Raw genomic sequence first — 12,352 nt, forward strand, 5'->3', positions numbered from 1 at the left:
CCAGATCACCTTCAAGATTCTCCAGAGTCTGTGGAGTAGTCTTGGACAGTTCTTATAGACCTTATAAGGTACTCCACTGGGCCCTGGAGCTGAGCTCGTCCTTGCCCTGCGGACCACCTCCTGGATTTCCTTCCAGCCGGGCTCTTTCCCATCGAAGTCAAGCGTTGGTGTTGGTGGATTGATCAAGGACCTGCAGGGGCCTAGGTCTTGTTCTCTGCATCCATCGCTGTAAATTTGCTTGAGGTGGTGGTCGACCTCAGCTTTGGAGCAGGCCAGTCTACCGCTTCGCTTCTGTCCTAGCAGCTGTTTTGTGACTCCAAAGGGATTCGCCAGAAAGGCAGCTCTCCTCCTGGACCTTTCCTTCCTCCTCCTCCTATGCCACTCCGCTCTCCTCAAGGTTATTAGCTTCTTGCGGATTATACAACGTAGTTCCGCAAGAGGCCCCCTATCCTCTTCACGTGCAACCTTGAACTGCTGTCTTAAACACTTCAGTTCCTGCCTGAGCTGATGGATTTTACTCGCTCTATTGTTCATGATGTAGGGGGGCTTCGCTGCCCGCTTCTCCTCAAGTCCAAACCTCTCTGCAGCGAGGCTGATGATGATCGTGGTCATCGTCTTGAGGCGTCGATCAGCGTCCCCTTTGGCTGTTGTTTCCAAGATGGTATCAGCATCTTCATCAAACTGGAGCCACTCTTTCTCCTTGCTAGCTTGGGGCCACTTTACCCGACGATGTTCTGATGTCCTGTGTGCTTCTGGTGGTTGCATCACCTGGAGGCTCCGGGCACTGTGGGGTGACTCCGGGCCTGGCTCCTCCTGCGTCTCACCAGGCGTAGTTCCTGTGCGCTGTGATTCTACCACCTTCTGCATACACTTCATCCTGGCCTGGTGGATCCGCAGGCCATGTCGGTTCTTGCATACCTTCCCACATATGCATTCCATAGTCGTCGTCGTGTTACCATTGCCATGTGTCGTCAACCTTTGATCCGTCCAGTGGGATTCTCTTCCGCCCCCCCTCTCGGGAATCCCTGGGGGTATATTTCCTGTAGGTCGATTCGTAGCTTGTTGTGGGTTCCTTCCTCTCAGAAGGTGCAGCTCGGGATGCTACCCCTCACTGCCCCGGTGCCGTCTTTCCGGGCTGTCCGCTGTCTCTCCAGCTGTCACCAATCTATACTTGGTGGTCAACCAGACTGTTCCTGGTAGTCACTGGTTGTCCCAGAAAAGCAACTTTTTAAATACACCAATGGTGCAACTGGACACATCCTCAGTGATGTAACCTAGGATCACAGGGGGTTTCGGGTCTTTCAACAATCAGCCCCCCTCCCCTAGGCGACCCAGCCGGGGTTGATCAGGCCCCAGCCTGTGTCCACGTAGCGCTACTGCCCTTATACATACATATATATATATACATACATACATATATATATACATATATATATACATACATATATATATACATATACATATATATATATACATATACATATATATACATATACATATACATACATATACATATACACATATACATATACATATACACATATATATATATATATATACACACACACACATATATATGTATATTTTTATGTTTTTTTAAACATCGCTGGTTTTACGAGAGCAGAGGAGCATGTTCGGCAGCGCACACGCACAGAGTACTTACCAGCAGACACAGCATGTAGACAGAAAAGGGAGAAGGGACGCATTTTGTTGTAAAAAGTAAAAGGTAAAGGTGAAGTTATAACCCTGAAGAGGTGCTTTAAGACATGGCGACAAATAAAGTAAGTTTCTTCCAAGTGTCATTATCACTGGAGGAGGAGGAATAGCTGAACATGCTTCACTACACACCGTAGGAGGATATATTAGCTCACCGGTGTCACAATGTAAACAAACGCCAAGGGTGGATCCACACCTGACATCCACTGTAATGATACCAAGTACAGGAGCGCATCTAGTTGATACTACTATGATTACATCGATTTTTTTTTTTTTTTAATCGTCACAAAATATTTTTTTCTTTTAATTCATATTATATTCATAAATTCAGTAAAAATGACACGACAACTTTGAATATGACCAACGTATGATCCTGTAACTACTTGGAATCGGATCGATATCTAAACGTGTGGTATCTTCCAAAACTAATGTCGAGTATCAAAGAAGAAAAGAATAAGTGAGTAATACATTTTAACAGAAGTGTAGATAGAACATGTTCAAACAGAAAACAGCGCGACACCTACCCTTTACATCAGTATTTCTTAAATCATATTATTATTGGTTTATTAGGTATTATATTTTATTGTATGATCCTGTAACGACTTGGTATCGGATCGATATCTAAATGTGTGGTATCTTCCAAAACTAATGTCGAGTATCAAAGAAGAGAAGAATAAGTGATTATTACATTTTAACAGAAGTGTAGATAGAACATGTTAAAACAGAAAATAAGCAGATATTAACAGTAAATGAACAAGTAGATTAATATTTCCAATTTTACAGTTTGTCCCTCATAATGTGTATAAAATAATAGGTATATAAATGACACAATATGTTACTGCAGACTAACTAGGAGTCTTTGTTTGTTTACTTACTACTAAAAGACAAGTTGTCTAGTATGTTCAACATTTTATTGAAGGACTAAATGAAAATAATAAACATATGTTTTATGCACACTAACATTTTTTGTTCAAATAAAGAGTCCCCTTTATTTAGAAAAGTATCAAAAAAAATGTTTTGGTACCAGTACCAGTACCAAATATTGCAAGCCTAATGTGAAGTAAGTTGGTGCTTTGCCGGTGGTACCTGGCCAAAGTTCCATGGAGTCAATATGGGATGTTTGGCGTTGCCTCGAAAGATGATTCCATCCTGAGACAAGACATATTCTTCCAAGTCCTCCTTCTTTTCCATGTATACAGCGTCCCCTGTGGCCCACAAACAACAAACAATAAAACAAAACAACCCGTTTCAACGCGCTTTGAGCTGTCAAGTTCCACAAATGCTATAACCAAATACCGGATTTACTTTGTAGAACTAAAGCAGAGGTCGCCAATCCAAAATGTTGAAAGGACCACATTGGACCAACAATACGTTACACATATCTGTCTGGAGCCGCACAAATTGAAATCTGTTATACTGAAGACAACACATGATGTAAGTGTCTATATTAGCTATATTAGCCTACTATCAAAATGACTTTAAAAGTCTTATATAAGTGTTATAATGAAGACAACACATGATGTAAGTGTCTATATTAGCCTACTATCAAAATGACTTTAAAAGTATTATATAAGTGTTATGATGAAGACAACACATGATGTAAGTGTCTATTAACCTACTATTAAAATGACTTTAAAAGTCTTATATAAGTGTTATAATGAAGACAACACATGATGTAAGTGTCTATATTAGCCTACTATCAAAATGGCTTTAAAAGTCTTATATATGTGTTATAATGAAGACAACACATGACGTAAGTGTCTATATTAGCCTACTATCAAAATGACTTTAAAAGTCTTATATATGTGTTATAATGAAGACAACACATGACGTAAGTGTCTATATTAGCCTACTATCAAAATGACTTTAAAAGTCTTATATAAGTGTTATAATGAAGGCAACACATGATGTAAGTGTCTATATTAGCCTACTATCAAAATTACTTTAAAAGTATTATATAAGTGTTAGAATGAAGACAACACATGATGTTAGTGTCTATTTTAGCTATATTAGCCTACTATCAAAATGACTTTAAAAGTTGTATATAAGTGTTATGATGAAGGCAACACATGATGTAAGTGTCTACAGTATATTAGCCTACTATCAAAATGACTTTAAGTCTTATATAAGTGTTATAATGAAGACAACACATGATGTAAGTGTCTATATTAGCCTACTATCAAAATGACTTTAAAAGTCTTTATAAGTGTTAGAATGAAGACAACACATGATGTAAGTGTCTATATTAGCCTACTATCAAAATGACTTTAAAAGTGTTATATAAGTGTTATAATGAAGACAACACATGATGTAAGTGTCTATATTAGCCTACTATCAAAATGGCTTTAAAAGTCTTATATATGTGTTATAATGAAGACAACACATGACGTAAGTGTCTATATTAGCCTACTATCAAAATGACTTTAAAAGTCTTATATAAGTGTTATAATGAAGGCAACACATGATGTGTCTATATTAGCCTACTATCAAAATGACTTTAAAAGTCTTATATAAGTGTTATAATGAAGACAACACATGATGTAAGTGTCTATATTAGCCTACTATCAAAATTACTTTAAAAGTATTATATAAGTGTTAGAATGAAGACAACACATGATGTAAGTGTCTATTAACCTACTATTAAAATGACTTTAAAAGTATTATGTAAGTGTTATAATGAAGACAACACATGATGTAAGTGTCTATATTAGCCTACTATCAAAATGACTTTAAAAGTCTTATATACGTGTTATAATGAAGGCAACACATGATGTAAGTGTCTACATTAACCTACTATTAAAATGACTTTAAAAGTCTTATATAAGTGTTATGATGAAGGCAACACATGATGTAAGTGTCTACATTAGCCTACTATCAAAATGACTTTAAAAGTATTATGTAAGTGTTATAATGAAGACAACACATGATGTAAGTGTCTATATAAACCTACTATCAAAATGACTTTAAAATTCTTATATAAGTGTTATAATGAAGGCAACACATGGTGTAAGTGTCTACATTAGCCTACTATCAAAATGACTTTAAGTCTTATATAACTGTGTTATAATGAAGGCAACACATGATGCAAGTGTCTACATTAGCCTACTATCAAAATGACTTTAAAAGTCTTGTATACGTGTTATAATGAAGGCAACACATGATGTAAGTGTCTATATTAGCCTACTATCAAAATGACTTTAAAAGTCTTATATAAGTGTTATAATGAAGACAACACATGATGTAAGTGTCTATATTAGCCTACTATCAAAATGACTTTAAAAGTCTTATATAAGTGTTATAATGAAGACAACACATGATGTAAGTGTCTATATTAGCCTACTATCAATATGACTTTAAAAGTATTATATAAGTGTTATACTGAAGACAACACATGATGTAAGTGTCTATATTAGCCTACTATCAAAATGACTTTAAAAGTTGTATATAAGTGTTATGATAAAGACAACACATGATGTAAGTGTCTATTAACCTACTATCAAAATGACTTTAAAAGTCTTATATAAGTGTTATAATGAAGGCAACACATGGTGTAAGTGTCTACATTAGCCTACTATCAAAATGACTTTAAGTCTTATATAACTGTTATAATGAAGGCAACACATGATGCAAGTGTCTACATTAGCCTACTATCAAAATGACTTTAAAAGTCTTGTATACGTGTTATAATGAAGGCAACACATGATGTAAGTGTCTATATTAGCCTACTATCAAAATGACTTTAAAAGTCTTATATAAGTTTTATAATGAAGACAACACATGATGTAAGTGTCTATATTAGCCTACTATCAAAATGACTTTAAAAGTATTATATAAGTGTTATACTGAAGACAACACATGATGTAAGTGTCTATATTAGCCTACTATCAAAATGACTTTAAAAGTATTATATAAGTGTTATACTGAAGACAACACATGATGTAAGTGTCTATATTAGCCTACTATCAAAATGACTTTAAAAGTCTTATATAAGTGTTATAATGAAGACAACACATGATGTAAGTGTCTATATTAGCCTACTATCAAAATGACTTTAAAAGTATTATATAAGTGTTATACTGAAGACAACACATGATGTAAGTGTCTATATTAGCCTACTATCAAAATGACTTTAAAAGTTGTATATAAGTGTTATGATAAAGACAACACATGATGTAAGTGTCTATTAACCTACTATTAAATTGACTTTAAAAGTCTTATATAAGTGTTATAATGAAGGCAACACATGATGTAAGTGTCTACAGTATATTAGCCTACTATCAACATGACTTTAAGTCTTATATAATTGTTATAATGAAGACAACACATGATGTAAGTGTCTATATTAGCCTACTATCAAAATGGCTTTAAAAGTCTTATGCTATAATGAAGAGCACACATGAAGTAAGTGTCTATATTCGCTACAAAATCAACAAAACTCACCTTTGTGCATTCATAAAACATTCTGTGGACAACATCAAACTAAGGAGTGGCATAAAAGACATATTTCCGTGGCAGTGTCGGAGAAAAGTTGTACATGAAACAAACCATTGCGTCAAGAGTACACACAACTACGGTGAGTTCAAGGACCGCCGGAATCAGTAGGACAAAGCGGCGCTTGCCAAATACTCTCATCAGTGACGCATATACATCTCATTCTCTTCACTCATGTTTGGCCCCTGGGGGGTCATAATAATAACCATTTGGGTGAGCTGGGTCACACCCCCGGACTTAGGAATCCCTTCCCTACTGTAGACCAAGATTGGTGATATCATACATGCAGTGGTGTTGGTATCGCCGTGGTCAAGTGGAGGCGTGTTGCGTTGACCCACCTGAGCACCAGGGGTTGAAGAGCAAGACCAAGTCAAACTGTGCCGAGGTCCCCAGGTAGAGGGTGTAGCGTCCTATGGGTGCGTCGGGGGCGGCGCAGATGGACAGGGCCAGCGTGTCCCCGGGGGGGCTGATGACGGCCGCACTCCAGCGGGAAGTATCCACGCCGGCAGACAGACCGAAGGACGCCCGGGTGCCGTACTGCTCAGAAGGTTGGGGACCTGGAACAGTGGTTAACATTTATTTAACAGACCTCAGGAGAACTTCGGTCAAAGTAAAGTCACCACGTTCCGTTTGAGTCTCTTGGAGTACTCGACCAGGGAACCAGACCTGAATTGCGATCCGGATGACTTAGGACTCGTGTGGCCTTAAATGGCTCACATTCACATCGTCTTCTGGTAAATGAGCTAACCTATCACCTTAGGTCAGTCCAGAAGACCTTCTCCTTCCCTTAGTTCTGCCCACAAAGCAAACTAAGGGGGATCACGGAATCCAGGTCAGTGCTTACCCTGGCACGTCTGTGGAATACTTTTGGTATTCCACGGACAAAAATGTGCATTTTTCCTCATTTTCTGCATCAGATACGACAAACCCCAAAAGCAGTGAAGTTGTCACGTTGTGTAGAAGCTAAATAAAAAACAGAATACGATGATTTGCAAATCCTTTTCAACTTATATTTAATTGAATAGACTGCAAAGACAAGATCATTAACTTCAGGACTGGTAAACTTTGTTATTTCTGGAAAATATTAGCTCATTTGGAATTGGACGCCTGCAACAGTATAAATACAGTCTATTATACAGCATTATTCACGTGTGAATAATGCTGTATAATAGACTGTATTTGTGTTATTTTAATATGAATAATGCTGAATAATAGACTGTATTTATGTTATTTTAACATAAATACAGTGAATAATGTGAAAAATGCTGGATAATCCATGTGAATAATGCTGTATAGTAGACTGTATTTATGTTATTCACATTTGAATAACATAAATACAGTCTATTATACAGCATTATTCACATGTGAATAATATACAGTTTATTATACAGCATTATTCACATGTAAATAATATACAGTCTATTATACAGCATTATTCACATGTGAATAATGCTGTATAATAGACTGTATTTGTGTTATTTTAATATGAATAATGCTGAATAATAGACTGTATTTATGTTATTTTAACATAAATACAGTGAATAATGTGAAAAATGCTGGATAATCCATGTGAATAATGCTGTATAGTAGACTGTATTTATGTTATTCACATTTGAATAACATAAATACAGTCTATTATACAGCATTATTCACATGTGAATAATGCTGTATAATAAACTGTATTTGTGTTATTTTAATATGAATAATGCTGAATAATAGACTGTATTTATGTTATTTTAATATGAATAATGCTGAATAATAGACTGTATTTATATTAGTCACGTGAATAATGATGTATAATAGACTGTGAATAACATGTTAGCATAACATAAATACAATAGTATTTATGTTATTCACATGTGAATAACAAATGCAGTCTATTATACAGCATTATTCACATGGATTATACAGCATTATTCACATTATTCACTGTATTTATGTTATTCACATGTGAATAACATAAATACAGTCAATTATATAGCATTATTCACATGTGAATAATATAAATAGTCTATTATACAGCATTATTCACATGTGAATAATATAAATACAGTCTGTTATACAGCATTATTCACATGTGAATAATATAAATACAGTCTGTTATACAACATTATTCACATGTGAATAATATAGTCTATACAGCATTATTCACATGTGAATAACAGTCTATTATACAGCATTATTCACATGGGAATAACAGTCTATTATACAGCATTATTCACATGGGAATAATATAAATACAGTCTATTATACATCATTATTCACATGTGAATTACATAAATACAGTCTATTATACAGCATTATTCACATGTGAATAATATAAATACAGTTTGTTATACAGCATTATTCACATGTGAATAATATAAATAGTCTGTTATACAACATTATTCACATGTGAATAATATAAATACAGTCTATTATACAACATTATTCACATGTGAATAATATAAATAGTCTGTTATACAACATTATTCACATGTGAATAATATAAATACAGTCTATTATACAACATTATTCACGTGTGAATAACATAAATAAGTCTATTATACGGCATTATTTATATATGAATAACATAAATACAGTCTATTATACTGCATTATTCACATGTGAATAATATAAATACAGTCTGTTATACAGCATTATTCACATGTGAATAATATAAACACAGTCTGTTATACAGCATTATTCACATGTGAATAATATAAATACAGTCTGTTATACAACATTATTCACATGTGAATAATATAAATACAGTCTATTATACAGCATTATTCACATGTGAATAATATAAATACAGTCTATTATACAGCATTATCCACATGTGAATAATATAAATACAGTCTGTTATACAACATTATTCACATGTGAATAATATAAATACAGTCTATTATACTGAATTATTCACATGTGAATGATATAAATACACTCTATTATACAGCATTATTCACATGTGAATAATTCAGTATAATAGACTTTATTTATATTTTTCACATGTGGACAATGCCGTATAATAGAGTGTATTTATATTATTCACACACAAAAAATACCCAAGTATTTATTGTCTATTGTGAGCAAATTTTAGTGCTGAATTTCCCCCAGGGATCAATAAAGTACTTTCTATTCTATTCTATGACACAATTATGTCACTGCAAACGTCACATTTTCTGCAAAATAAAGCCGTTAATGGCGTGTTTTTAAAGTAGCGTTCGTTTTGGAACACTAAAAGGTGACAACCCTGAAGGACCTCTGAAAAACAAGGCATGAGGTCCTGTGGAAAGCACCCGAGGTCCCCCTTAAAGCCATTAAAATGTACTTAACCTTAAATGGCAGATAGTGCTATCAGTAATTGCACGCCATTTCCTTGGCAAAGAAGACTTCCTGCTTAAACTGCTGCGTTTGTTGGCCTTATCTCCCTCGGCATGAGACCCGCTAATATGTGCGGCGGCCAGGAGGACTTGAAACATGACATTTTTGAAGTGAGGCGTGGAAGGAATAACAGAGCATCCCACAGTGCACCTCAGACAAAAAGCCATTGTTCCTCTTCCCCTTTTCCATCAGCACCATGTCTCCTTTTCCCTCTCCATTCCGTCTGAGAAATGACAACAGAGTGTCAGCACGGGGGAGTGTCCGGCATTCCACCGACATCCAAACAGGACACGGCCATGTGGGCTCACTTCCCCTTCCAGGGACATCACGCAGGTGTCGGCCTCGGTCAAAAAACGGCTAAGAAATGAGTTGCTCATAAGCGTGTGAAGTAAAGAAGCCTCGAGGAGAAAAGAGGTTGATTGAGACCTAAGTTGGACTCACCTGTCTGTGCGATGCAGTCCAGAGTGCTGAGTCCAGGCTGGAATCGACCTGAGCGCAGGTGCAGGCTGATGGTGAAGGGCTGGCCTCTCCTCACGATCAGGCGCTCCACACCGTTGAGATCGCTGTAATGCTCCGTGTTGTTCAACTCGCACTCCAAGTCCAGGCCAGCGATGTCCAGAGCTTGGAAATATAAACACATTTGGGGGGTCACAAAACAAAAAAAAAGGTTTTCCGATTGAACGCGGGCGGAATAGCTCGGTTGGTAGAGTGGCCGTGCCAGCAACTTGGGGGTTGCAGGTTCGATTCCGACATTAAAAAATCGATATTCCAGGTAAATCACAATTTTTATTTGTAACAATTCTTAGTCGATTAAAAAAAAATTGAAACATAGATTTTATGATTGATCACGATTTTTATATGTAACAATTCTTCATTTTTTTTTTAAAAACACTTTTCTGATTAATCACAATCTTTATTCTTCATTTGTCACAATTCTTAATTAAAAAATAAATTAAAAAATTTTGTGATGATCACGATTATTTGTAAAGGATTCTCAAACAATTAAAAAAAAATTTCAAATAATAATAAATACATTTTCCGATTGATCGCGATTCTTATTAGTAATGATTCTTAAATCGATTACAAAAAAAAAAAATATTTTCCGATTAATCGCATTTTTTTTTCATAACAATTGGTGAATTATATTTATTTTGCGCTTTTCTCTAGTGACTCAAAGCGCTTTACATTTAAAGCAGTGTGGGTGGCACTGGGAGCAGGTGGGTAAAGTGTCTTGCCCAAGGACACAACGGCAGTGACTAGGATGGCGGAAGCGGGAATCGAACCTGCAACCCTCAAGTTGCTGGCACGGCCGCTCTACCAACCGAGCTATGCCGCCCGATTGTTAACCGATTGAATAAAAAAATGTACATCAAAAATCGATATTCCAGGTAAATCACAATTTTTATTTGTAACAATTCTTAGTCGATTGAAAAAAAATTGAAACATAGATTTTATGATTGATCACGATTTTTATATGTAACAAGTCTTAAACAATTTAAAAAAAAAAAAACACTTTTCTGTTTAATCCCAATCTTTATTTGTAACAATTAAATAAAAACAAATAAACAAAAAAATGTTGTGATTATCACGATTTTTATTTGTAAACGATTCTTAAACAATATTTAAAAAAAATAATAATAATAATAAATACATTTTCCGATTAATCGCGATTCTTATTAGTAATGATTCTTAATCGATTAAAAAAAAAAAGATTTTCCGATTAATCAAAAATGTTTTTCATAACAATTATTAACTGATTGAATAAAAAAATGTATATTAAAAATCGATATTCCAGGTAAATCACAATTTTTATTTGTAACAATTCTTAGCCGATTAAAAAAAATTAAAACAGATTTTCTGATTGATCATGATTTTTATATGTAACAATTCTTAATCAATTTAAAAAAAAAACACTTTTCTGATTAATCACAATCTTTTTTTGTATTAATTCTTAACTAAAAAATAAATTTAAAATTTTTTTTGTGATCATCACGATTTTTATTTTTAAACGATTCTCAAACAATTAAAAAAAAATTAAAATAATAATAATAATAAATACATTTTCCGAATGATCGCGATTCTTATTAGTAATGATTCTTGAATCGATTTTAAAAAAAAAGATTTTCTGATTAATCACATTTTTTTTTTCATAATTATTAACCGTTTGAATAAAAAAATGTACATTTAAAAATAGATATTCCAGGTAAATCACAATTTTTATTTGTAACAATTCTTAGTCGATTAAAAAAAAATTGAAACATAGATTTTCTGATTGATCACGATTTTTATATGTAACAATTCTTAATCAATTTTTTTTTTAAAAAACACTTTTCTGATTAATCACAATCTTTATTCTTCATTTGAAGCAATTCTTAATTAAAAAATAAATACAATTTTTTTGTGATTATCACGATTTTTATTTGTAAACGATTCTCAAACAATTAAAAACATTTTTTAATAATACTAATAATAAATACATTTTCCGATTGATCGCGATTCTTATTAGTAATGATTCTTAAATCGATTTAAAAAAAAAAGATTTTCTGATTAATCACATTTTTTTTCATAATTATTAACCGTTTGAATAAAAAAATGTACATTAAAAATCGATATTCCAGGTAAATCACAATTTTTATTTGTAACAATTCTTAGTTGATTAAAAAAAATGTAAACATAGATTTTCTGATTGATCACGATTTTTATATGTAACAAGTCTTAAACAATTAAAAAAAAAAAAAACACTTTTCTGATTAATCACAATCTTTATTTGTAACAATTA

The 12,352-nt window shown here is 33.9% G+C and overlaps 2 protein-coding genes across 4 annotated transcripts in view; both read right to left on the reverse strand.

The window, feature by feature from the left end:
* Nucleotides 1-1,305, reverse strand: part of LOC133535510 (uncharacterized) — a 3,689-nt gene extending 2,384 nt beyond the window's left edge. Inside the window, exon 1 of the mRNA XM_061875399.1 lies at nt 1-1,305. This exon is cut by the window's left edge and continues 2,384 nt beyond it. Coding sequence (XP_061731383.1) covers nt 1-939 — 939 coding nt within the window. The 5' untranslated portion in view covers nt 940-1,305.
* tgm2b (transglutaminase 2b) overlaps nt 1-12,352 on the reverse strand; it is a 120,144-nt gene that overhangs the window by 90,988 nt on the left and 16,804 nt on the right. For all 3 annotated transcript variants that reach the window (XM_061875402.1, XM_061875401.1, XM_061875400.1), the window contains exons 2-4: nt 10,015-10,194; nt 6,546-6,764; nt 2,803-2,921 (exon numbers count right to left, since the gene is read on the reverse strand). In XM_061875402.1, the coding sequence (XP_061731386.1) occupies nt 2,803-2,921; nt 6,546-6,764; nt 10,015-10,194 (518 nt within the window). The remainder of the gene's footprint in view (nt 1-2,802; nt 2,922-6,545; nt 6,765-10,014; nt 10,195-12,352) is intronic.

The sequence above is a fragment of the Nerophis ophidion genome, linkage group LG16 (assembly GCF_033978795.1).
Source record: "Nerophis ophidion isolate RoL-2023_Sa linkage group LG16, RoL_Noph_v1.0, whole genome shotgun sequence".
NCBI lineage: Eukaryota > Metazoa > Chordata > Actinopteri > Syngnathiformes > Syngnathidae > Nerophis > Nerophis ophidion.